The 27,667-nt window shown below is 39.5% G+C and overlaps 3 protein-coding genes across 8 annotated transcripts; 1 reads left to right on the forward strand and 2 right to left on the reverse strand.

Moving 5' to 3' along the window:
• Positions 1-523: 523 nt before the first annotated feature.
• Positions 524-1,997, reverse strand: smim20 (small integral membrane protein 20). The gene is made up of 3 exons (XM_043244177.1): positions 1,750-1,997; positions 992-1,048; positions 524-805 (listed from the first exon to the last, which is right to left on the reverse strand). The coding sequence occupies exons 1-3, from the start codon at positions 1,856-1,858 to the stop codon at positions 765-767; spliced, it is 207 nt and encodes a 68-aa protein (XP_043100112.1). The 5' UTR covers positions 1,859-1,997; the 3' UTR covers positions 524-764.
• A 64-nt stretch (positions 1,998-2,061) lies between these two features.
• On the forward strand, positions 2,062-9,055 carry plaa (phospholipase A2-activating protein). Its single transcript, XM_043244176.1, has 14 exons — positions 2,062-2,348; positions 2,934-3,127; positions 3,271-3,371; positions 4,314-4,434; positions 4,585-4,752; positions 4,836-4,971; positions 5,055-5,224; positions 5,352-5,503; positions 5,651-5,870; positions 5,953-6,018; positions 6,096-6,167; positions 6,900-7,007; positions 7,417-7,584; positions 8,303-9,055. Exons 1-14 carry the CDS (start codon positions 2,200-2,202, stop codon positions 8,872-8,874), a joined length of 2,397 nt encoding a protein of 798 aa, XP_043100111.1. The 5' UTR covers positions 2,062-2,199; the 3' UTR covers positions 8,875-9,055.
• A 517-nt stretch (positions 9,056-9,572) lies between these two features.
• tdrd7b (tudor domain containing 7 b) lies at positions 9,573-26,457 on the reverse strand. 6 transcript variants are annotated; one of them, XM_043244169.1, is made up of 17 exons: positions 26,318-26,457; positions 23,190-23,396; positions 22,960-23,104; positions 20,563-20,758; positions 18,710-18,792; positions 18,005-18,228; positions 16,781-17,349; positions 16,384-16,573; positions 15,845-15,956; positions 15,556-15,758; positions 15,169-15,303; positions 14,755-14,838; positions 13,374-13,508; positions 12,971-13,081; positions 11,888-12,402; positions 11,506-11,666; positions 9,573-10,868 (listed from the first exon to the last, which is right to left on the reverse strand). In XM_043244169.1, the coding sequence occupies exons 2-17, from the start codon at positions 23,394-23,396 to the stop codon at positions 10,648-10,650; spliced, it is 3,291 nt and encodes a 1,096-aa protein (XP_043100104.1). In that variant the 5' UTR covers positions 26,318-26,457; the 3' UTR covers positions 9,573-10,647. The 6 variants fall into 6 exon arrangements, with proteins under 6 accessions (XP_043100104.1, XP_043100107.1, XP_043100108.1 ...); XM_043244172.1 differs by lacking the exons at positions 23,190-23,396; positions 26,318-26,457 and adding exons at positions 21,194-21,301; positions 22,008-22,200 and having other exon boundaries at positions 22,960-23,076; XM_043244173.1 differs by lacking the exons at positions 22,960-23,104; positions 23,190-23,396; positions 26,318-26,457 and adding exons at positions 21,194-21,301; positions 22,034-22,200; positions 22,331-22,914.
• Between the last annotated feature and the right edge of the window lie 1,210 nt (positions 26,458-27,667).

Raw genomic sequence — 27,667 nt, forward strand, 5'->3', positions numbered from 1 at the left:
GGTTGGGTAAAAAGGGGCAGGGCCTTGGGTCTCTCCGATGCACAGGTGCTGGCCCAGTGTTGTTGCCATGACAACAGGTCTTGGTTGGCACAGGGTCCTGGCCGAAGTGTATACTCTCAGGTTACAGATTTTGTAACTTTTGAGGACCAAAGGACTACTCCAACTTTCAGTGCCAAAACAGCACAAGTAATCTAATCACGAACGAGAGCAACAAAAATATTACAAAAGCACAGCTGAGTGGAAGCGATGTTATTTTAGAGCAAAAATGTATTAGCACAAATGTCTCCGGTGTGAAAATAACAAGGGTGATAGAAAACAAAGCTCTGGTGCAAGATTTGAGGTTTTCTCACTTCTGTAAGCCATTGATGAAAAATATAAAGCTTGCTGAGATATGCAAAGGCAGATCTTGCTTGCTTATGAATGAAGAACTGAAGGTTGGACTCTCTTCCCATAGGCCCTAGTAATGTACAGAACGAAGAGACCGCCATCTAGTGGACATATATTTGTAAAACAAACAGGCAGGTTGAGGAACAGCTTTTATTCAGAATACAAATATCATTTATTAACACTTATTAAATATTCAGAAGTGATTAATGACGTAATATTTTTAAGTGCTGACAAACAAAGCGACGAATGTGTCCACCTTTCTAGTTCGAGTCATATTCCCATACAGAAGATTCATACTTCCTTAAAGTCTTTTTGGAGGCATGGTAGCCAAGAGTTTTTGTTTTTGCCTCAGATACGCAATCCTTCACACACCGGAATCACGATTTTGGCTTGAAGGGATCAGACCAGATCTTCACACCTAATTTCAATACAACACATAAATGACATCCATATACAGAATCTGATGTCTGTTGAACAGCATTCACGTGGACCTGAAGCAAACGAACTATAATGCACAGAAAAAATCCTCCTTAATGATCCTGTGATGTGTGTGACGTGAGGTGTCAGATGTGTGATATAATAACACACTGGACGGATGACTTACCAACAGGCTGTACATCTGCTTGATTGATTCCAGCTCGATTTTCCTTCTGGATCTGCTCTGCAGTTACAATAACACAAATGCATTAAGACATAAATGCATAAAGACATAAAGGTATAAATGCATAAAGACGAGTACCGGGGGGGAGTCCTGACACCTTGAAGGGCAAATATAACAAAACAAGCTTCCTCCGCTTAATTATTATCACTATTTTAATGTTTAAAACATTTTGACATATTATTAAGATGTATGTCTATGTTTATGTTTAATAAACAGTACACACACACACACACACACACACATACACACATATATATATATATATATATATATATATATATATATATATATATACACACACAGTTTTATTATTCATTTGCTAATGATAATAACACTGGCGGTGTTACTATATGAAAACAAAATGAATTATAATAATACTTGATGTATATTAAATAACAGTGTCCCAGCGTTACGTTATTTGTTGTTGTTTTTACATTGCTCAAAACGTATATATATAAAAAATATATATATATATATATATTTTTTTTTTTTTTTTTTTTTTTTTACAATAAGGCAATAATAATAATAACGAGCGTGAATGTTGTCATTATCGAAACCGATTTAAAAAAGATGAAAATGAAAATCAAATGATTAAAATGTTACTTTAAAAATCCGCTATAAATCGAGCCTGAAGGAGTGTACTAAGCACACAGGAGCAGTGTCACAATGACTAATGTCACCGTGTGTTGTGATAAACTTACTGTAGTCTTCAGTGTGAGTGAGAGGATGGAAAAATATAGGATAAAAAGCCGCCGCAACAGCTGCAATGAAGCCTCCAAAAATGAGCGTTATTCTCCTGTTAACAGACATGATTTTGATCGTTTGATAGATTCACCTCAACCTAGCCCAGAAATCGGCTCTGTCATGCTCTTCCGGGGTGAAGTTCACGCAATAAAAACAAGTTTAAAGTCCATTATTATTTAACATCTGTTCTACGTTCAATATAGCGTGCATTTGACATTATTGTAATTTAAAATGTAACTGACACAGATGTGATATTGCACTGTAAATAGTTTACATTAGCAGCATCGCGGTATAATATTCGCCAGCGGGGCTTTTATTTTGTCGCGAGGTCTCCCGTCATGCCGTGTTTGTGTGTGTAGTGTTGCTGTGTCAGTGTGTGCAGGGATCTCCGTCTCTCATCAGTAATAATGTCCGGCAGTAACTCGTACCGACTGCGCTGCTCTCTCCCCGCGCACGAGATGGATGTCCGGGGGCTCGCCGCCGTCGCGTTTCCCGACGGAGCCTTCGTGTCCGTGTCCAGAGACCGAACCGCGCGGGTCTGGGTACCAAACCCGAGGTACATCACCAGCTTCCTCCTGCTGTCTCTGAGAGCCGGTCCGCTTTCCGACGTCGGTTACTAAGCTAAGCGGGGAATAAGTTTTCAGAGTCAGTTAATTATCGAGAGGGGTTGCCAAATCAAGCGAAATTTGGCAACCCATAAGCATCATAGCTGAAAGGAAACTGACCGGGTTTTGGTTTCCTGACAGCGGCTGATCTATAAAAAACCGTGAAGCGTTAAAGGAGTAGTTCACCCGAAATGAAAACGAAATCATGTTCGCTCTCTTGTCGTTCCGAGGCCGTATAGGTGAACTTGTTTTCATCGTGTCTTTTCTGTCCGGTGAATATTGATTCCGTCTTCGTGAAAGAAAGAGCTGGCGGACTTTCGGGGTGAACTGTCTCTTTAAACTTCACTAAGCCTTCTCTGAATTCACTGGGCTTCGATTCAGTTGAATTTAGAGAAGCCTTATTCGTTGGCGTATACAGCATTGCCGAGTACAAACAAGCAAACGAAACGTACCTAACTTTAAAATGGTGAAGTAGAATAAATAATAAAAAATACATTGCCAGCATCTGTTTAACTGTCCCGTTTTTTCCTCTGCAGTGAAAACCAGGTTTTTACAGAGATGCACTGTATGAACGGCCACTCAAACTTTGTGTCTTGTGTGTGTATCATCGCTCCTAATGAAACATACCCTCGAGGACTCATCGCCACTGGAGGACACGACAACAACATCTGTGTGTTCTCCCTCGACCGACCGGACCCTCTGTTCACCCTCAAGGGTCACAAAAACACAGGTACTGGCCACCCTCGCTGATCACAGGGATTTAACTGCGTGCAGGTTGACTTGAAATGCCACTGGAATGATTTCTCAAGCCATACCTGGTGTTCTGTGTGTGTGTGTGTGTGTGTGTGTGTGTGTGTGTGTGTGTGTTTACAGTCTGCACACTCTCAGCTGGCAAGTTTGGCACAATACTAAGTGGCTCATGGGACACTACGGCCAAAGTCTGGCTTGGAGAGAAGTGCATGATGACCTTACAGGTAAAGTGGCACGGTTCTTGGTATCGTCATAGCAGCACTGCGATTTGGCTCATTTTTAGTTTTAGAATATATATGCGCTGCATTTCAGAGTGAAGTGTGGTGCTGTATTCTTTTACAGATAAGCAGCCAACGATCCATTGTTTTCAGTGTCACATAGCTGCTTGCGATAATGCTGCTCCCCACTAACTTATCTCTGCATGTGCTGAGAGTTTGGCTTGCTTGTAAAGTGCACTCGGATACATAAAATGAACCATTTCCAAACCTAAAAGCCAGCTGTTGTCACCTAAAAATATGTTTAAAGAACTTGCAGCAATGCTTAGTGAAAAATGAAACATTAAGTTTTACTGTAAAATTATTTTTACTTTATAATGACATTTGCCAGTAGTAATATTTATTATTATTGTTAGTAGTAGTAGTAATATTGATATATATTCAGTATTTTTAGGCCAAATGTGCAGCCTCACAAATATCCACAGCAAACCTTTGCAATGACCTTTTTATATTGCAATCGTAATTTTTATGATAGTCACATTTTGAGATTTTAACACTGTTGAAGCCTTTAAGCATAATGCATTACAAAGATATTCATAATGTATGTTCTAATGCAATAAATCTTTTCATATGCAACTGTAACCTAACATTAAATGCATTGTAATGTCAGATTCCTGATATTTCAAACTGATTGTCTTTTTAATGCAAGAAAGTCATTATAATGTATTATAACCTATTATAATCATTATTAAGATCATACATTGCGCTTGCTTTAGATATGTATACCTATAAAAAGCATCTGCAAATCATGCAGCCCTTCATCACAGCTTTCTTACAATGTTTTTTCCTCCTCCCCGGGGGAGCTCAGATACACTCTCGTTGCCTGCAATCGATGTGAGTAGAGTTGTGAGTATGTGCTGACTGGTTTCTTGTGTAATTGCTGCTCCTCAGGGACACAGTGCCGCTGTATGGGCCGTAGTCATTTTACCAGAGCAGGGCTTAATGCTGTCCGGATCAGCTGACAAGACCGTCAAGTTATGGAAGGCTGGTCGTTGTGAGAAGACCTACACTGGTACGTCGGGGCATTTGATGCTTCTGATGCTTTCAGTGTGTTTATGTGATGCTGAACACGGGCTTGCTTGGGGTTATCGGATCTCCAGCAGGGGTCAGCATTGGTAAAGGTTGAAATGCAGTTTTTGACTCCAGCTTGTCCGTCCCGCAGGTCATGAGGACTGCGTGCGAGGGCTCGCTGTGATCAACGAGGCGGAGTTTTTCTCCTGCAGTAATGACGCCAGCATTAGGCGGTGGATGGTGACGGGTGAATGTGTGCAGGTTTACTACGGTCACACTAACTACATCTACAGCCTTGCGGTCTTCCCTAATGGACAAGGTGCTCACCTTCGCTTTTGCAGTAGCTCGGTGCTGCATATCTGTGCATAAAATCCTAATTATATCTCCTTGTTTCTATTCTAGACTTCATAAGCACAGGAGAGGACAGGACACTGAGGGTCTGGAGGAAGGGGGAATGCTCCCAGACCATCCGTCTTCCTGCCCAGTCGGTGTGGTGCTGCTGCATTCTGCCTGATGGAGACATCGCTGTGGGAGCCAGGTACGCTTACCGTTTCCGTTTCATGGATTTAAACTGTTTTGCACTTTATAAAAGCCGCACGACCGTGTCGCGTCTCTCTGAAGCGATGGCGTTGTCCGCGTGTTCACCGAGAGCGAAGAGCGCGTGGCGAGTGCTCAGGACCTGCAGGCTTTTGAGGACGAGCTCTCCAAAGCCATCATCGACCCCAAGACCGGAGACCTGGGTGACATCAAGATAGAGGACTTACCTGGCAGAGAGCATCTGGATGAACCGGGTGAGTGGATTGAGCCGAGAACGCTGGACAACGCTTATAATAGATTACTGTCACTGCATTAATTGAAAATATTATATGGCTGGGAAATCTTTTCGCTCACTGCATTAGTGTTAATGTGTATATGTAGGAAATCGCGATGGCCAGACGCGGCTCATAAAGGAAGGTTCAAATGTTGAAGCGTATCAGTGGAGCGCGAGTGATGGCCGCTGGGTGAAGATCGGAGATGTAGTGGGCGGGTCTTCTCAGCAAAATTCAAAGCGCGTGATGTACGAAGGCAAGGTGAGACCTGTGGTATTGATCCAGATGATATAGTCACCGTTAGCCATCAAGTGCAGTTTTGGTACATATATTGGTGTGAGAGCTGTTAAATGTCTGGTGTTGAGGATACTAGCGATCATGTAACCCTTTTGACGGCCCTGCCTGAAGGAGTACGACTTCGTCTTCTCTATTGATGTGAACGAGGGAGGTCCTGCCTTGAAGCTGCCTTACAACGTGACAGACGACCCCTGGCTGACAGCTCACAACTTTCTGGAGAGGAATGACCTGAGTCCCATGTTCTTGGATCAGGTGGCTAATTTCATCATTGAGAACACTAAAGGGCACACTCTAGGCCCAGCCCCCGGCTCGGCCGCAGACCCCTTCACAGGTAACCGGAACAATATACTTTCACGTACACGCACTTTGTTCAGCTGAAGGTCAGGACTGAAAGTCTGCTTCATATCCCTCAGGTGCTGGACGCTACATTCCCGGTTCAGGAGCTGGTGACCAAGGGTTTGGCGCTGATCCTTTCACGGGTAGGCCTTTTGGAATAGCATTTGTTATTTGCTAATATGAAATCTTTCTCACGAGAGAGGTGTGTTTGTTTGGGCAGGGGCTGGACGATATATACCTGGGTCAGAATCCACAGGCACAGTGTCTTCAGGTGGAGCTGATCCTTTTACTGGTAAAGTACATGCAATGCATCCAGAGTAGGGCTGTCAAAAAAACTATCATTTTGAATACTCATTGAATTAAAAAAACCAAAAAAAAAACACGTTTGACTGCAAAAACGCTGCAGCAAGCCACTGACACGCAAAGGATCACGTTTTCTAGAAGGACATCTATCACTTGCTTTTGGCACGAGAGCTGCACATTTAGAAAGCCATGTCAAATTAATAAATTAAAACTTAAAAATATATTTCATGGTGGTTTTTTTTTTTTGCATCTGTTGTTTCTAATTGGTTAAGCTACGTAATTATATAGTAATTATATATATGTATGTATATGTATATATGTATGTATATGTATATATGTATATGTGTATATATATATATATATATATGTGTATATGTATATTTAGTACAGCTAAAAATTCAATTGCAATTAACCGTGAGTTAACTCATGACAGTCATGCAATTAATCACATTTTAAATCCATTGATAGCCCTATTTTAAACATTATGCACCTTTTCAAAGACAAGTTTCTTTCATTGTTTTACAGAAATGTGCATTAGTGCAGTAATATTTTGCTCAGCTTTCTCCCCCTAACGGAAACCATGTAGTTCACATTTGAATTTGAATATTGTTAATATGTTAGTACAAAATTCGAATTTAGTTTTTGAGTCAATTCGACAGCCTTAATCCAGAGCGTGAACCACGTACACTAATACACTAATATAGCTCTCAATCCTATCTAGGTGGCAGTGCCTATTCCTCTTCTTCTGCTCCAAAAGCTACGACAAACATCTTCTTCCCCAATACAGATGGAGTTACGTTTGAACAGGCAAATACAACTCAGATTCTTGGTAAGTGACACTTTTACATCAGAACTTGACTTTATCAGTCTGTAAGGTGAACCGCGTGCTTTTCAGGTTGGGCTCAAAGTTGGAAATAACAAAAAAGTGCATTAAAATATAATTTTTAGACACAGTACCATAGTAGTAACAATGCATTCTGTGAAGCTGTTATTTAATGTACTGTTACATTTGTATTAATATTTAAAACTTTTTTGCATTTCTTTTAAATTTGTGTTAGCAATTGTGTTTTGTTGAGCTTTGGGTGTACTTAAGTTTTAGGCAGTTTGGTACTTCAACGAAAGTAAAAGATGTTATACTGTTTATAGAGTCGCTATTGTATTTGACTTGAGCAGTCAGACAGACATGGTGATAATAACCTATCCTGTTTTCCTCCGTATTTCCTCAATTTAATTTGTAGGTAAGCTTCGGGAGCTGAACAACACTGCTCCTGCGGACCGCAAGCTGAGTGACACAGCACTGGACTGTCTGGAGAAGCTGTTGCTTCTAGTTGCAGACCAGAAAAGTCATGAGCAGCCTACGGCAGAACAGATCAGTGTTCTGTGGAGGACCAGCCACTGGCCAGAAGGTGAGGCATTGAGTCTATTTAACCTGCTTAAATACACAATTCACTTTACTAAGACTTTAACTAAGTATCACTGCTTCTGGACGGTTTTAGCTCCTGAACCAGCTAATCAGGCTTCAGTATCGCTACAGACGTTTGTGGCCTATTGCATGAAGCTAGCTGAACAAGTTTGGAGATGAAAACCAAAAACAGATTCAACCTGGTTTAGATCAGATTCAGCAAGCTCACAAAGCTCGATATAAATGTTCTCTGTCAACTTGATTCAGAGTTTGTGATCATAATGAATTTAAACATCTGCTGAATTCAGCACTTTTATATAGTTTTACAAAGAGCTCAGAAAAGCTTGATCATAACCTTTTATCAACTAATTTTTGTTCGCACATTTTAGTCCATTTTATTTATATATAATTAAAGTTTTCGTTGATAGTTGGAGTAAGATTTTATGTTTATTTTTTGTAATTTTGTGCATTTTTACTCAATTTTGTACTTTTTAAATATAACCAATTACGTTTCCTTTTTATTTTGATTTCGGTATTGCTTTTTTTTTAATAACATTTAATTAAAATGTCATAACTGGACATTGCAAAGGAAAAACAACAGGCTTCTCTCTGGTGAGGTATATAAATAAAACAACATATATAATCTGCTACACCTCACTATACAGAAAAAAAGATCTGTTGCAAATTCCAGTCTATTAATCGGTCATCATTTCCCTCCTCAGACATTGTTTTCCCAGTGCTGGACATCCTGCGTTTGGCTGTGCGCCATCCAGAAGTCAACGCCCAGCTCTGTGGTGGCACCGAAGGTGCTAGTCTTTGCAACCACCTCCTGGGTCTCATGTCTCCTGAAGGCAGGCCTGCGAATCAGATGCTAGCGCTCCGCACTCTCTGCAACTGTTTCTCTGGGTCCCACGGCCGCGCTCTGCTCTTGGGTCAGCGTGATGCAGTCCTGTCCAGGGCCGGAGACCTCCGTGTCGTCTCCAACAAGAACATCCACGTGGCGCTGGCTACCCTGGTGCTCAACTACGCTGGAAGGTTGTACGGTCAACCCACCGAGATTGAGGCGAAGGCGCAGTGCTTATCGGTGGCCAGCACCGCCTTAGAGGTCGTACAGGACAAAGAGGCCATCTTCAGGCTGCTGGTGGCCCTGGGGACCACAGTGGCCGGGGACGGCACCGCAAAGGACCTTGCACGATCTTTGGGTGTCAACTCTCAGATTTCTAAATATGCCAGGGTCTCTGATCCGGCTAAAGTGGGCGAGTGCTGCCGACTAGTGCTTGACGAACTAAAGTGATGTTATGAAGGTGAACCAACTTCTCCTTTCCATTACTACTCCTACCCCTCTTTCAGATCTCTTAAACCTCAATCTATATATCATTAGTTTGTATTTAAATTTTCACATTTTGATGCTGAATGGATCTGAATGAATGCATGATGTGAATAAACACTGGTGATCAGTTGAAATCTTTCCTAAAGCAAGGCTCATGTTTTTCATGTAGATCAGTGCTTTAGATCATTCACTTTTTGACTCATTTAGGTTGCCTATAAAATATTCCCAGTGTTTGTTCTGTAATTATGACTAAGCTGCTGGCTTCGGAGATACGAGTTCAGTTTCTATCCTGATTTAGTTTTTTTTAGTATTTTGGGGTCATATGATGCGATTTTACTTTGTCTTTGGAGTGTTACAAGCTGTTTGTGCACATGTAAGATCTGTAAAGTTCTCAAACCCAAAGAGATATTCTTTATAAAAGTTAAGACTTTGAATGCCTCATTCAAACACACCCCCACGTATCTATGTCACTGTCTTGCAAGATTTGCATAACATTGCCAAAATGCTCACACAAAGAAAGAATGCGCCACTTTTGTTCTCGCTGTAGTAGTGTTGGCGCCACCGCCATGTTGTGGAGATTTGCTTGGACTGTAAAATGTCATTCTTTTTTACTGGAGGTAAAAATGAAAGATCTGGACAAGAAGAAACGTCTTGACACGAGCTGAAAGAACAAGCTATTTAATTTTGATTGCGAAGACATTGTTTTAATCCACATAAATCCAGAGAGGTGTAATAATAAAGAAAATTGGTTAAATTTTGATTTCAAGTTGACATTTAAGGTTAAGGAAATATATTAGGTTCACTACCAGTGATCGTTTCACATTTATTTGATTTCTTTTAATGCTAAGCATCTGTAGTTAAAACGCAGATGAAATCCTACATGCCGACAGTGGTTTAGCTTTCAACTAGCTTTTAACTAGTTTTAGCTTTGTCATATTCAGGTAATAAAACTAAATTACTATGCCACTGCTGTTAAAATACGTCGAATAGTCACAACCCCAAACATTTCATGCCTCCGCTATATTATCAGCAATACACAAAGAAAATAAAAACTAAATAAATAATGCTAAAACCAGAGCTCAAATACATACGTCTACAGCAAGGTAGGCTTTTGCCGCTCCTCTTGGCTTATAGACAATTTTAGACTCCAAAAAGCTTCTCCATGTAAACAATTTTGAAATAACACACTATCAGCTTTGTGCAAGTTAGAGCACTGTGCGTTGTTAGTCTCTTTTGGACCATATAGAGTAGTAAACCGGCAGCTTCGTAACATGCTATACTTGAAGCATGAAGCAAGCCACCACATAGCACATCATCTGGACAATCAAACCTGTATCATGTATGCAGACACTTTTCAGATACATTATGGAATATGATTGACAGCGTCAGGGTTTGGTACAGCTTCAGTGATCATGATTAACTTTAGGTCCCACAGAATATCGAAGCTCGATTTCACTGACGATGGATCTTCACAGCTAGTGTTAAAAGAAAGGCAATAGTCTACAAAGAGCATTACTCACTCTCTCACAGACGTCAAACCCTTGAAGAGCAGCTGCTCACCTGTTTGTTTAACATACACGTTTGATAGAAATTGCAATACTTTTGTCTAAAAGTTTAACCTTTAAACTCTGATTCACATTTGCTAACGCAGATCTGCGTCCAAGTCACATTTGGAAAAATAAAATATTAATCTATAGCATTCTAATCAACAATCTTACGAGAACTTTTCAAAAATGTCTATGCTGCGTTGGACATCTCATCAGTGAATTCAGCCATAATGTCATGAAGCCAGATATCCCGTTCCTCTTGTGAAGTGTCCACCAAGTAGATAACCACCTTGCGATCCCAGGGCTGTGACGCCTCCTGCACCGATTCCAGCTGGGCTACCAGGGGCTTCTTCTCGACGTGGTTCCTGAACACAATGGAGGCCTCCTCAGACCACTGCCTGGGTTTCACACCTGGAACGATCGGAAACACCTTCAGATCTACAATAAAATCATAGCTAAACTTCTCAATGTTGCAAGATGAAAAGAAGCAGCTGTTTGAAATCAGTTCTGTTTTAGTTACAGCTTATAGCATGTGGTCAATATGATTCTGAGACTATGACCAGGAGTGATAGTCAAAACAGGTAAGTGATCTGTATGTGGAAGAATTATATTTAGGCAGATCTCTCCGAAAGCAGTTTCCTTTTCAGGGGCTGTTCTCCTTGAGCTAAATTTTATCCAAACGTGTATTATTTATCTCACGTGTTCAAATAAAAAATAATGATTACACTTTTTAAAACAGTTCTTAATATTTTCTTAAATAAAAGGATAGGATAAAAAAAATAAAACTTAGCATTAATGTCATGTTACCATAAAATTTAGTCACGTTAGGGTTAATTTTCTCTAAAATAAAAAGCAAAAGTTAATGTCTTTCTGACACTTTCAAATGAAGCTTATTGCATATTGTTAATGAAACGCTCGCAGGAACTGGACCATGGAAAAATTCACCTCTGAAAGGACAGTGGATGGGCTTTAAGAGCTGATGAACTAGCTGTCTAAAACAGCCTTTTCAATAAATGAAAGAGCCTTTCTAACAGGAAATGAAGTGTACCAGCCAGCTGAGCAGTGATGGCCTGGAAGGGGAGCTGGCAGAACTCCTGGGTGAGGGGCCGGAGCTGGGTGCAGCTCACCAGCTCATGTTTACCATAGTCCAGCTGAAACACTGACACCAGGCCATTGGTCAGGACTCCTTTCACCAGTACACGGTACCAGCTGAAAAATCACACAGATGATAAGTGGTCACGTGTCCCCATAAAACACATATGTCCCAAGCCTCTCAGTTCCAGCCCCAATTTGTAACAGCTAATAAGGTCTTTAGAATCGCTAGAATTTTTCAGGCAGTTATTTTGGAGCTAAACTCTACAGGAACTCTGGCCCTTTATGAGCAGAATTGAACCCCCTTAACCTAGACACTTATACAAAAATGCGCTTACTTGTTTTCCACCTTGGCAGCACAGACCTGGTTCTTCTCCACCTTGAGTGGTTTCTCCTCCATCTTATTGTAATGCAGAATCATCTCCCCCATCAAATCCACCAGTTTGTACATATCGTGCCATGGCTGTAGCACAAAGTGCCCAGGATGGCATGCCACTGAAACAAACACGTCCAAATTCTGCCCGATCTCGGGCAGCTCCAGCAGTGGCGGAAGAGCTAGCTGTTCAGGTGGAGAGCCAGGAGGTGCACTCTGGCTCCCCAGTGGAGATGACATCCTCTTGGGTGTGTGTGGGGCTTTATTCTGTCCATCGGTGGAGGTCTGGATGGTGGCGGGGCTTGTCGGGGCGTTGAGGGATTTTGAGGGCCCCCGGCTACTTAAGAAAACATCCTTCTGGTGGTTCCACAGATTACAATTGGCCAGCTGTTGGTTTAAACTGCAGCTTGTGTCGTGGAAGTTCTTGCTGGTGAAGAGATAAACATGAGCGAGCCGTTTGGGCTCATCCACTTTAGCTATCTAGAAAAACAAATGCAATTGTATTTAGTGCTTCTTTTGTAAAGGGATCGATCACCCAAAGAGGAAAATTCTGTCTTTAATTACTGGCCCTCATGTCGTTCCAAACACAAATTCTTCAGAGCACAAATTAAGGTATTATCATATCGAGATGAAATCCGAGAGCTCAACGTATTCTCATAGCTTCGTAAAATTACGGTTGAACCACTAATGTCACATGGATTATTATACTGATGTCCTTGCTACGCTTCCGGACCTTCACCGTAGTAGTATCCTTGCTGTCTATGGAGGGTCAAAGAGCTCTCAGATTTCATCAAATATATCTTAATTTGTTTTCCGAAGATAAAAAGGTGTATTATGGGTTTTGAAACGTCATGAGGGTGAGTAATTAATGACAGAATTTTCATTTTTGGGTGACCTATCCCTTTAAGAACTTCGTACAGGTATCTTTGTGCCTTTTCTACATTTCACTCTATCTGAAATTAGCCTTAGTTTTATGCTTGTAACTCAAGTGCAAATAAAACAAAATTAAATGCAAATGTGAAGAAAACTGAATTAGTATTGAACTGGCCTTCAAACTGCAGTCACTGCAGTGGAGAGCCGTGTCTCTCAGCCACTGGACAGCATCTGGAGTCCATGAGCCCACGCTCACCGGCAGATCTGCCAGACAACACTTCAGTGCCTGCAGAGGGACAAATACAGGCAAGCTTACATATTGATGACCTAAAATTAAATCGGCTCACTCACAAATGACTTCTGTCATCACTGAATCCAGGTTTTTGTATTTATAATGAAATGGCTAAGCTGCTATCTTCATACAATGCAAGTGGATGAGGACCATTGACAGCCTTGGATAATATTTTGGTCATTACTGTCATTACTGTTTGCAAACAAAAGCAAGTACTACAGTTTTTTCATGCCTTTCATTTTCTGCTCTTACAAACCACTCCACTCATTGACCTCTTTGTTCTGACCTGGGCCGGAGTGGATATGAGGTCACGCAGCATAGGAGGTGGGATCTCTCTCAACTCAGTGACCTCGATTGACGCCTGAACGCCTACATCCACAAACAAGATGTCCACCACCCGGCTGCCGTGCAGGTTTGTTATCTGTGGCGAAATCACAGGGGATACAGTTTTAGTAGGAAAGTGATCATTTTATGAACCTCTCCCACTCTCAACACAATGGTCATAATAAACAAACAAAGCTTAGTAGTTTTGTAGAAACTTGTATATTTCTGTTTTATACAACTCTGTCATGTTTTATGTTTAATTTAGTACACTACTGTTTAAAAGCTTTGGGTAGATAAGACAGTAAAATCAGTAATATAGTGAAATGGTATTACAATTTAAAATAACTGTTAAAAATAATATTTCATTTTCATTTCAAAATGTAATTTATTCCTGTGGTATCAAAACTGAATTTTTACCAACTTTTAGAAACCATTCCAATATGCTGATTTGGTGTGGTTTTGTGGGAACTGCGATTCATTTTTTTAGGATTATGTGATGAATAGAAAGTTACATCCACGCTAAATGAATGTTTTGAGTTTTTTTATTACTGACCCCAAATGTTTGAATGGTATAATAATGTATAAGACAAATTACTGCAGTAATTTATCATTTTAATTCATTATCAACAAAGCAATACACAGAAGAACCATTTTAGCATTATGCATTATGAGAGATACTGAGAGGACATGAAGAGCTCAGAGAGTCAATATGGTTGCAGCATTCCTGGTACATGAGCGACAAGAAATCAACTAATAGATGAAATGTTCATCTAAAGACTTAAGACAGATTTACAATCATTTCTAATAACTCTTTTCTTTCTTAAAGGCATACTTGTAATCTTGAATTAAATACCCTCATGTTGTTCTAAACCTGTAAAAGCTTCTTTCACCTTTGAAACACAAATTAAGATATTTCTGATGAAGTCTGAGAGCTTTCTTGCCCTCTTTACTACCATGATCGAGGCCCAGAAAGGTAGTAAAAATGTATGCAGCTACAAGGAAACTTTTTGTGCGCAAAAAAAACAAAAATAATCACTTTATTTACCAATTTCCTCTCTGCCATGTCAGTTTTTGCCCACAAAAAGTATTTTCATAGCTTCACAGAATTAAGGTTGAACCTTTGATGGCGCATAGACTATTTTAACGCAGATCGCTGTATTCCCTTGCTGTCTATAGAAGGTGGCAAAGCTTTCGTATTTCTTTAAAAGTATCTTAATATGTGTTTTAAAGATGAACTAAGCTCTTATGGGTTTGAAACGACATGAGGGTGAGTAATTAATGACAGAATTTTCATTTTTGTGTAAGCTATCCCTTAAATGCTTCTACTGACAGAGCAGACTCACCTCTACCCGAGACCATTTGCCTTTATATCGAGCCAAACAGATTTTGCCACAGAAAGGCCTTGAAACCAGCAACTCTGATGTGACCTTTTACAAGGGAAAGATATATGAGCATATCCTGTCTGCCAGACAACAAGAGGAAACACATAAATGTTCTCTACAGGGTGCTGATATGCACCACAATAATTATTTAAAACACTTTGATGTATACACTGATGTATATGTTAGGCACTTTAGCACACAATCTGTGCCAGGAGGTAACTATTTATTAGGGATTATGTACTTGACGCCTACCAATCCTATTAAACCCATAATCCCAATCTGTCTATTTTGGCCTCTTCACCTCCTCTAAAGAAGTCTCTAGCAACATATTTGAAGCAGCACATACAGAAATTATGCCCGTTGAAAATGCGGCACCTGGGAATGTAAATAGTTTTCAGTCTTCTCCAGAAATTCGTTGAGTTTAGTCAAGCCTCTGGAGGGCACCTGACAGTAGATCGTCCCGTCTGAGCAAACACTGGTCACATTCACATTCATGTAGGCACTGTTCACCTATGACAGAATACAACTATATATGCCATTCGCTTAATCATTGGTTAACACACATCGCATTAAAGATGCAACAGTTCTAGTCCACAAATTTGATTGACTAATCAGATTTCCAAAAGCTCTGACACAATTGTTACTATAGTAGTGTGACAGTATTACTGTGGACATGCTACCTTATGTCAGTAACATAAGTATTTTTGTGGCAGTATTTTTGGAGATAGCAGGGTTTCATTATTTCAACAGCTTTTCGGTTACCTTTAAGGGACTCTCTAGGGATTTATCTTGTAGAGCTTTCATACAGGCAGCATTGATGTTGATATCATCATCTTGTGATGTGTCATACAGGACCACCAGAGGCACTTCCTGACGCTCTAAGATCTCAGCCAATAAAATCTTGCCAGTGGCCATGGACTCAAACCTCTTCAGTACTGCCTGCTCCTGACTGAATGACTCCAGGCCTAAAACAAATTGATATGAAGACAATATACGATAGTCAATGTAAAACCATTTTATAAGTGAATTCATAAGTGAATGCAGATCTCACCTGCTAGTTTACATTTGGTGGCTTGGAAAGGCAATCTATAAAACTTCTCATGTAACTCAAATAGTTTGCTCTTGCTGATGATTTCAGAAAAGCCATGATCCACGTAGTACACCTGTATAAACATGAAATGATTTAAAGGCGTAGCTCACCCAAAAGTGAAAATTCTGTCATTAATTACCCTCACGTCATTCAAGACCTACGTTTATCACACGCAAATATATTTTTAATTGAAACCAAGAAATCCATCATAAATCACCTGGAGAAGTCATGGAAATGAAAAAAATAATTTATAGAACTATTATTAATTTATTTTCATTTTAATCAAATTTAATATCATTATTTTATTAAATTATTTTAATATATTGCTACTAGCTTTTGAAAAAAGTAAACAAACAGCTTTGTCATTATCTTACTATCTTACTCTACATGAAGGGGCTTTGAATACTATCTTGAATAATGTGAGGCCTTAATTTAAAAAAATATTGAGAACCACTACACTGTTATGTTCAGTTGCGTTCTTCAATGACCACATGACTCACCTTGACCTTGTCGGCCATGACCTCACAGACTTGTGCTCGGAGAATCTCCTCCTCTTCCTCAGCGCATACAGCAGTCAGCTGACCTGTCAGTGGTGAAGTCAAAGCCACCTTGTTGCTGTCTTGCCCATAGAACTCTCTCATTTCATCTTCTAACTTCTCCTGCGCCTTAGAGTAACCTTCACCTATATACCTGCATATAAACAGACACACACACTTCTTCAAGAGTACAACAGTGGCCGCCTAACAGATTTTCCCTCCGCAGGCATTTCCAAAAATTCTTCAAACAAAGAATTCTATTGTCAGATCCAAGCCAAACCGACTCTGAGGTGAAACTAAGAAAAGTCATGATAAGGGTCACACCCCTCATGATCTACAGGATATTGGTTATAAATCGCACCTCAGAATGACGCTGTTTGTGTCACCTGCTTCCACCACCAGGACAGAAGGGTATTCCTCTCTAGGGATGACAAGAGAAGGAACAGTCTGGCTGCTCAGACTGCGCTCTACTGCTTCTTTCGTCTCTGAGCCAGCCAATCCCGACTGGTTACGGTTCTCATCTTCTACTACTTTGGTATACAGAATTGCTCTTTTGGGGTTGTCCGGCATGGGGTAGTCAATCGTGCATATATCTGAAAGCAGGGTGAGGTGGTCCAGCACAAACTCCGGTAGTTTACATTTATATGTGTCCTGGTACAGTTTAGGCAGAGCGTGGGCCCAGAGGCCACTGCTGTATTTCAAGAGCAGCTCTCCAAGCTTCTGCTTGACGTCGGGGGGTAGATCTCTAGGGGACGCCGGAGTGCTTGATTTGGAAGTGGCAGATGATCTCTGAGTCTGAGGTTTTTTGTGATGAAATGGGGATTTGTCATGGGTGGGGGGTGTAGCAGCACTATGTGGGGTAATCTGGCTAGTTTCTTTAGCAGGGTACAGCAGCAACTCTTGAGGTTTGGTACTGCATGGTTTTTCCACCTGCAAACCGATAACAACAAGACAAATACAAGGAGCTAATTTATTATAATTATTCACGCACAAATTAGTGTATGGTATCAACAGAACAAAAGGGACACTTCCCAACATTCTTTACTGTACTGGACCCTAAACTTAGGCATATAGGGTTAGCAAATCAAGTAAAAGCAGTCAAAGCACCCACAACGGGTGGAATGTCCTTAATTGATTGGGCAAAGCCCTTTAGGGTAGATTTCTGCCTGTGGCACTGTGACTTGTGAACTACAACGGGAACATCCATTTAATCAGTTCCTGAAAAATATTACCAATTACCGTTTTCTTTTTTGTGAATAATTTAATTCCTCACAATAACTACACTGTTCGAGATATATTGTGTCTTGGCATCGCATTGGCCAGTTTTGGTGAGAACAATGTGCATTACATTGAGTTTGGATTTCTGACTTCAAAATTGTTTTACATTTTAAAGGGTTACTCCACTACAAAATGAAAATTTGTTGTTACAAACCCATGACACTGATAAAGTTTTCCTTTTAAGTTGTGAAAGCTTAATTTATTTTCATAAACTGATTCTCATATCTTGATGACTTTAAGAACACAATTAAACATAATGCTAAGAACTCTGTCATTTAACAGGATAATCAGGCATCTGTAAACTTACAGTACAAATGTGCGTCCAGTGTTCCAGGTCTTTCAGGGCTTCACTGGGTAGATCTTGTTTATAATGCTCTCGATACAGCTGAGGCAGCTTGGATACCCAGAGGCCATTGCTGTGCTTGTTAAGAACCTCTTTCAGACGGGACTGCACCAGCTTGGGACTGTAAGGCGCTGAATGAGGCAGCCTGGGTTTTGATGGAGTTGTGTTTTCATTCAAGATAGAAGGGGCTAAAAATGTAAACAACATGAATGCTGCAGCTTACAAAGACTACAAACTAAAACCATAAAATCATAAACAGATGCTAAATAAATTTGCAGTGGATCACAGATTGTATTTATTGAGTCTTACGACAATTTTGTCATTATTTATTCACCCAAGAGAATGTGACTTTCCATTTATGACATTTTCTTTTCCATTTCTGGGTGAACTATCACTTTAAGATACTGTACAGCCCATAGCAACATTAGAAATGAAGGCATGTAGTCCTGAGAGATCCCTCTGTGTAACAGCGGGAGCTTTTTGCCTGCTGGAGACAGAAGTTGACTGTTCTCTTTTCATCCTTAATGAACATCCCATGCCTGGAATGTTTTCTGGAACAGGAAGTTAAGGCTCCAGGATAACTATATAACCTTTAAAGTAGTTTCTTGTGGAGAGAAATGTTTAGAGAATCTGCATACTGAACACTTTTCCCACCCAAAATTTGCTCACCATTGCTTTGCTGTTGGTTTTGGGAGAGATGGGCATGGACTTCTTTTTGGAACCTGGAGGGAATTGTCATTCTTTTATCTGATCTAGGGGAGACAAACATGAGAGAACTTAAAATCAACTTTTTGGTCAATATACTCAACAATTTTAACAAAATTTTATTTGTTGATAAGGTGTATCCGGTTTGTATCCGCTGGACCAAAAGCAACTAGTTCTCATTTTGGTCCAAAAGAAGGAACTTTAAAAAAGATGCTATTTACAATAAGCAAAAGTGTATTTACTTAATGACAGATGCCATTTGCACTAAGAATACAGTGTAAATAGAATTCATAACAATGGATTCTAATTACACTAAGTTAACACTTGGGGACACTTAACTTCTAGTGATTTAACGTCAAATTGATTAGAGACCGTCTCTGTATTTAATAAGAAATTGGTCACTCTCGTCATTATACATCCCTGTCATTGTACTCTTCTACATTACACTGTACAGTGCTTTGATGCAACCTGTGTTGTTAAAAGCGCTATATAAATAAAAATGGTTGATTGATTGATTGAACTTAGATGAACAAAAATAGATGAACGGCTGAACCCTAACTCTACCCAATACAATTATTTTCCTTAATTTTTATTGAAAATCAGTGCCTTTCTGATATGAGATGTGAAAATGGAAAATTATTTGTTTGGCAAAAGGTCAAAAAGTCTGCATTATGCGTTTTACCACTTGCCAATGGAGATGTTTTTTTGTGATGTTGTCTAGCCCAAACACCAAAAACCGTTGGGTTGTATTAGTTAAAATCTTCCTTCGAAAAGACTGACTGGTGATCCCAGACATTTCCAATCTTAAACTCCATCCTTTTGACAACCAACTGCATTTTCACGCCCATATCTCAACCATCTAAAACCCAAACATCAACCAATGCACAGGAAAAAGCACCCTACATGATGCAAAATAAGGGTTGTGTTACAGAAACAACTAATGCATAAAAATAAATACAAATATGCTTAATAGTCCATTATTATCGGGTTATCCTCCTAAATCTGTGTAACTAATTGGTCAGCTTAATTCTGCTGCAAAACAGCCTAGTAGAACTAAGCAGACAGGAGGGATGTAGAGCAAATAATAAAATGGTGATAGTAAGGACAAAAGCAGACATTTTGGCAAAGTGATAAAGCAGGGGCGTGGAGGTCTTTTTGCGTATGATTTTAGGTGTCAGATGACCCAAACTCCCCCTCAACCTGTACCAAAGGGAAAGTGCTGATTCATTGTGGACTGGTTTAGAATGGCTAATCTGTGAGAGAATGGAGGAGGGATTAACAAACCCCAGTACACCCGCTTAACTCTGCCACCCTCTGCACCCTCACAGCCATTGTGTGTGTGTGCCACAGTAAGCGATACAGAACACAATTCTAAAGAGTGAGGTCAGTTGTTTGCTCTCAGTGGTTTTTGGCTGGAGTGATTTCACACACACACACACACAGCACCCTTCATTCGATTGCTGAATAAGCACTGGGTTCAGACAACATTCAGCTGAACTGCTCTCTGTTATTGCCAATCAAGTCAGACAGTATCAACAGCTAGAGACACGCAGTTGCAAAACTGGAAATTTAAGAGCCGGTGAAAAAATGAAGAGCTTGTTTCTGTTGACTCATTAGGACTTGATTTGCATTCTCAGCTACTTGCTCGGCAAAATGCTGCTCAAATAATAGGTGCGCTCACTTTTCAATCCAAAAAATGGTCAGCTGTCCTTTTTTATCTTTCAATATATGAATTTCAAAGATTTATTTATTTGTAGCTCTTAATGTGGTTGGAATGCCTATTTTTATTGCAGGCTTTGTGCTAATGAGTCCTTCACCTTTCTGAGGGAAGGGAGGGTCTTCTTGTGGGTGTGTTTGGGGGTGTGCTGTGGGGTCTGCCGCCTTTCCCATCAGGCTGGGAGTCCCTCAAGCTTCCTGTGCGAGGTAGGGGGTCTCCATGTCCCCCTCCACGACCTCCACCTCGCCCCAGACGTCCACGATGGTCAGGCTGTCTCAAAGATGTCCTTGGCCTTGCTATGAAGGAGATGTGACAATATCCAAATCAAATAAAACATGTATTTTAATGCATACGACTCAAAATAACACACAAATCATTTTAGGCCTATATTCCATCTACAGAGACAGAATTTGAAGCGTTTGAGTGCGCTGTGACCCATTTACAGAGTTTTGTAAGGACAAGAATTTCCTTGCGTTTCAATCAACATGCTGCAATTAAAGCGCAATTAATCACATGGACACTATTATTGCAGAATTGCAGTGTGCCTTTACCGGCTACTAATAGAAAAGCAAACAGAAACCTCTATAATCAATGATTCTGCCTACATTGCGTACATGCCATGACGAGTCACCGACAGTAAAATGGTGAACGTTCTTCAACAATAATATCAAAAATATGAAAAAATCAGTATATCTGTGATTGTCAGAAGACAATAAAGGATGCAAACTCACCATAAAAGTATCATAAACGACAAAATAAAAACTATGTTGTCGTTTATTCTCCACTTGGTTGTTAAATGCTGGGAATGGATCACTGATCAATGAATCAATGAGTGGAACCTGAGACAATATCGTGCTGTTATTTTCAACCAATGGATTAACTGAAAAGATCCAATTCACAAATCAGATATTACTGCTTCTCTCATAAAAACATGTGGTAATAAATTTGTGATTCCCCTTCGAATGTTACTTATTCATCTGTCTGTTCTTCACAGAAACAGTCATGTAGCTTCAGTAGATTTGAAATATCAATTATAATATGGACCACTTTATGAATATTTACTACTTTAGCTCCTTTGCGCTCCATTTCTCAATTGAAATGAAGACAAACACACAGGTTGGAAAGTAAACAACAACAGAATTGTATTTTTGGGGGGATGAACTATCTCTTTAACAAATCCTATAGAACCAACAGAACAAATACTAACTGAGAATATCAAAAATTATAGTTTTCAGTTCGCTGCGCTTAATCCTCTAATCCTCTAGATCAAACATACACCATTTTGTGCAAACCAGTTAACTTAACAGTCAATCTATAGCATATTACTCTGCGCATTCTCCAAAAAGATAACTATGAAGTTTCTGGAAGTCAGCATAATCACCAGAAATTAGAACATGCAACAAAAATAAACACATTCAGATAACAAAGCATACAGAATGCAACAGCAGCTGCAAACTTGTCTCAGCTACATAACAATTACATGATCAACAGGACTTCAAGCCCATTTTCTCTCATACACGTTCAACATGACATCATTCCACTAACCTGTCTGTAACCGAATGACATCATACCTTCCAACCCGGCAGTAAACTCAGCCGGCTGCTCGCTAACAGCGAAAGCCGTCCAACCAGCCTAGCGTGGAAAAGTGGCAGCAATTTAACACCTTATCACTGTCTACAGCCCTCCTGAGAAAAGCGCTCCACAGGCTGATAGTTTCTGCAAGACAGCGAATGGTGAGCTAAGAAGACAAAAACAGACAGAGCATCACCACAGCAGCGGCAGTTGAGTCATTAAATAACAGATGAGGGGGGAAAAAAAAACGTTTTCAGACAATCCTCCCCTGAACAGCCACGCAGGCTCTGCTATACCTCTCCACAACACTGCAGTCTCCAGACCTCCCTCTCTCTCTCCCTCTAGGTCAATACAGATGCCCGCTTTCTGCTGTATCACGGCAAGCCAAATAAGCACTGAGTCACTGATCAAGGGACAGCGTGAGCGCAGAAAACGCCGAAGCTGACTGTGTGTCTGCAGTTCCCAGAACAGCCGCAACCTGTAATCTGAATGATCTAATGCAGAGCTTTATTCTTAGTACACCCAGAACCGTGCTCGCATCCTCAGAGGAGTCTAAATAGGCCAAATGCACAAACCAAAAAAGACACGGGATGCACAGGACACTAGCATTCCTTCTCGTTTAAATGCCTCTTGTATGGAACATGGATATCATCTAACAAAACTGTCAACTAAAATACAGTTTAATGTAACTTCTACTGATTAACGAAACTTGCATTTCACGCATTTGTAATTGTACATGATTGTAACGATTACGCTGAAATTTAGTACATTTAAAGTATATTAACTGTAATTGTAACAGTTAAAAAAGTGATTTCGACAACAAATCAAAATAAACACATTTCTCTGTATGATGGCATTCTGAATAACACTTTAAAGTAAGATTCGCATACACAGTCCCATTTAACGAGACTGATCAGAGTCTCACCGTTCAGTGCAAGAGGAGCTGCTGGCTTGACTCTCATCTGACAGTTCACCACTTGAGGTCGGCCGGTCCTCTTAGCTGTACGCTGACGGGCCGCAAGCTTAGTAATGTGGGTCATCTCGTTTCCTGTGGTAGCATGGCACACCACCTATGGGTTTTGAACCATTTAAAGTTTTAGTATTTGTGTTTCCCTGCTGAATAACTGAATTTCAAAAGGCAAGGGAGAGACTTACCTCCCCAGACTGCCCTTTATCCAGTTTCACGACCGAAGGCATGCTGTGCAGGAGGGCGTCCAGAGTGGCATAGCCCAATTGTTTATAAGGTATGAGCTCACCCGTCAGGTCTTTATACTCTACCTGCAGGTTAGACAGTGACACGCCACTCTTACTGGACTGGAGCACCGCCCGAACCATCTTCTTCACCAGTTCCTCATCCGCCATCTTAAAAGTAACAAGGAGACGCCACTGTTCAAATGTTTGAATTTGGAAAGATGTTTTGTTTTTTGAAAGAACTCTCTGTTTATTAAAGGAACACCCCACTTTTTTGGAAAATAGGCTCATTCTCCAACTCACCCAGAGTTAATAAATAGAGTTTTACCGTTTTGAAATCTATTCAGCAGATCTCGGGGTCTGGCGATAGCACTTTTCACATAGCTTAGCAGAGATAATTGAATTCAATTAGACCAGTGACATCACATACAAAAATTACCAAGCAAGCAAGAGAGTCTGGCTGTTTTCAGACACATGGTATGGCAGGAATGAGAGTATATTTCCTAATCATATCAGCTTAGAAAATCTCAACTTTTCATTTTCCGCCCTAGTACACAATATAACTACAAGTTATACATGTATAGTCAAGTTTTAAATAGGAAAAATATTGAAACTCTTTGGTCATTTTTCAACGTAATGCTACTGGTCTAATTGGATTGAATGATCTATGCTAAGCTAAGCTAAAAGTGCTATCGCCAGAGTTCTCCTGAATGGATTAAAAAACGGTAAAACTCAACTCATCAGCTCTGTGGGAGTTGGAGAATGAGCCTGTCTCCAAAGAAAGTGAAGTGTTCTTTTAAGGCTGCATTTATTTGATCAAATTTATAGTAAAAACAGTAATACTGTGAAATGTTATATATAAAAAAAAACCTTTTTATTGTAGTTTAAAATGTAATTTATGCTTGTGATGACAAAGCTGTGTTTTCATCAGCCATTACTGTAGTTTTCAGCATCACATGATCCTTCAGGAATCCTTCTTATATGCTGATTTGGTGCTTATTTCTTCTTATATAGTGAAAACAGTAGTGCTGAAAGTCATTTTTGTGAAACCATTTAACATATTTCAGAACTTTTGATGCCCTTTAATGCATTAAAGCATTAGAATCGTTTATTCCAAAAAAATGTATGTCACTGCCCCCAAATTTTTGAATGGTAGAACACTTGACACTAATATATTAATTTTGCACCAACAGATCTCTGTAAATCCACATTGGCAGAACAAACAGTGCTAGGTGGTCAGAGGTCACACGACTGTTAATGGGTATATGTGTCCTGCATTGATCTCCTTTATGCTGAAGAGTGTTATTGATTACAACAAAGATAAAGCTACTGGACATCAATGACCTTATCTGATAGCCTACAATAGTTCAGAATAAATCTCATCAAGTCTTGTTTATTCCATCTTAACAATGGCAGGTAAGAATATGCAACTATGGTACTACATGTCATTTTATTTTTGGTATGGACATAGTGGAATTGCTGATGTGACCGATGAACTGAATAAAGCACATTCCCTTCTAGATAAGGCGGTGGCAACCAGACAGTTAAATCTCAGAGCACACCGTTTAAGCGTTTTATGACCAGTCAGAATGGCTTAGGTTTAAGAAAGCAAGAGCCGGCACCAGTAGTTCAAATCAGCGAGTATCCACAGAAACCATTTTCAAACCATTTGCGAATGAGAAATAGATAGCATACCTTTAAAAACGAGTACTTATTATAGGATTAATACACTTTAAAATAATATATTTAAGTTTGAACTGAATGTGACATTTTCAGACACTTAAATGCATATATAAACTGCATAATTATAGTTTATATTTATATTAAATACAATTATCTGAAGTTTAGAGTGATTTTTAGCCCAACTGAGTAGGATTACAGTAAGTACATCTTTATATGGAATTTCAAAATGACTTCTATTGTCTTTGAAATGCGGTAAAAGTCTTCTGCTGAAACGGTCTCTAATGTCAAGTATGTGTGGGAAATATACATCAGTCATTTTATCGAAACTCGTGTATTTATGTATTTTAGATGTATTTGTAATTACATGTTTGTAAAAATTAAATATCAAATTAGTACAATTACACCGCGTTATCTTTGTATTTAAACAACACAGTTAAAAGAACTATTATCAAGCATTTTACATGTTCTTTAGTACTGCATGTTAGCGAACATGTGAAAAAGAAAAGTAAGTCTTTAAAGTACACCAAAAGAAAACAATATTAACAAATGCATAAATATATTATTTTGACATTGCAAAATGCCCTTTTTAAAATCGCACTTAATAAACAAAGCCACAAGGGTGACATTTTATTTTAAATAAATATCAAGTACGGTTTAAGTACACTACAAAAGCACATTTAATTGTGTAACAAACAGCTACCCAACTTTTGCAGTAAATGCAAACCCTTAACGTGATCACATTTTATGGTTGCAATATTTTACGTGACTTTATTGATAATCACACTTTATATATATTTATATTTACATTTTATTCTAAAATCGTGGTGCTCTCCATATGAAAATGTCTGCGCTAGTTGTCAGCACACCTTTAGAGCATCTACAGTGATCATCTATCAATGAAATGAAAGAGAAAGTGGAGAGCAGGCATGGCAGCAGTCGTGTAGAAAGTTGACGTGCTGTTTTCACGACAGATAGAGACACACCCTTTATTCTGGACAACACACCGACCGTCGGTCGCTATCGAAACACTTTATAGCCATATTTCGTACAGCTCTTTTATAGCCAGACGACTTTTTTGGCTGATGTTTGCTGTAAGTTCGCTAATTTACAGCAGGATAGTTGACACAATAACCATGCATCATATTTACAGTATACGTGTTAAAGAATTTGAACCGGCAGAGTATTGTCCCGAGTTATCCCCTCCCTCCGGCCAGAAACTCCCAAATATCTGACCGTAAACATGTTTTGAATGCGTGCTCAGAAGTTGAGCTGCGCTCGTTTGGTGTGTATAGCTGGCTGTCAGTCAAAGTTACAGTAGTAAGTGACACTCAAACGCGTCTCTCTTCCACCTAAGCTGCTTAAACGTAAAGCGGCGAGTTGAGCTACTCTCACGGCGTCTCGGGTCTTACCGCTCAGTGGATGTGGGTCCGTCAGGCCGGTTGAGATGACAGTAACTGGCTCTGTGACACTGGTCGCGGCGTCCTCCTCGCGGTTCGTCCCGCAGGCGGTGTGTGTGTGAGCCCCGCCGAAAGCCGCTCGCACCATCCCGTCTGTGACCACACAGCGCGCATGCGCACCGAGCGCCACATAAGCAGGTACAAAAGACTGGTGATGTGTTGTATCACGCTGCCCTTTCACAGTACATTTTAAATCCCTTTGTTTAAGTTTAAACTTATATCAGTAGAAAAGCGATTTCTTTGAAAAGGAAAACAGCATTTATTTTTTTTTTGCTTAAGGATTGCTGAAATATATTAAGTATATTAATCCATGCATTAAGATGTAACACTTTCAACAGACAAAAATGATCAAGACACAATGATATACACTGACCCAGTGACAAAATGTATAGTAGCCTATTGTTTTATTTGGATAGATAACATTCCTTACATTATAAGAACTTGGTAGACATGATTAGACAGATGAATTAATGCATTATAATTAATGTAATACATTTTTTTATTGATTTATTAATTTATAACTTATATTATTCATAAATATACACTTAGCAAATAATCATGCCACATGCATTTAAAAAGCATGTTTAATTATTTATTCAGATCAAAATGGGACAAATAATTATACACATTTCTAATTTTAGCAAATAAAAAAAATTATGTTGGTGTTCCTCGTTTTGCCTGGTTGAAGGTGGCACCTCTAGAGAATCCCCAGAATGCAGTGTGACTTCCTGCGTTTTGCCAAAAGATGGCGCCCGCAGATAAATCATTAATCTTACACTTGTTCGAGGCATTTTTGTTTTTGCCATTTATAATAAATAGAAAGAAAAGGAACAGGCCGAAAATAATAGAAAAGTTACTGTTCGTTTTTTGTATAAAATTCAGATATTATTGAAGGCTATATAATATCTGTAAAGACGTTATTTGAAGCTTTGAAGCATATTTAGAACAAACAAATAAAACGAATAAAAGAAGTAAAAGGTCACATTTTCTCTAATCTACATCTAATTTTGCTAAGCATTTTTTGTTATTTAATTAGTTTTGGTGCACTTTTTAATTATTTCATTCTATATAAATAAAACACGAGTAACAAAGTGTACAATAAAGTTCGATCAAAGCTTTAAATATAAAGGTGATCAAAAAAGGTTTACCCCTAGAACAGTGTATAATCGCGTATCTGTTTTGCATAAATGCTTCCTAAATAATTTCTTCGGGTTTTTTAGGGATGCTCATGGCAGATTATGGAGAAAAGTTTTGAAATTTGAATTTTGAAATCTTGGAAAGAGAAGCAGAGGATTTTCGAGC

This window comes from Puntigrus tetrazona, chromosome 7 (genome assembly GCF_018831695.1).
Source record: "Puntigrus tetrazona isolate hp1 chromosome 7, ASM1883169v1, whole genome shotgun sequence".
NCBI lineage: Eukaryota > Metazoa > Chordata > Actinopteri > Cypriniformes > Cyprinidae > Puntigrus > Puntigrus tetrazona.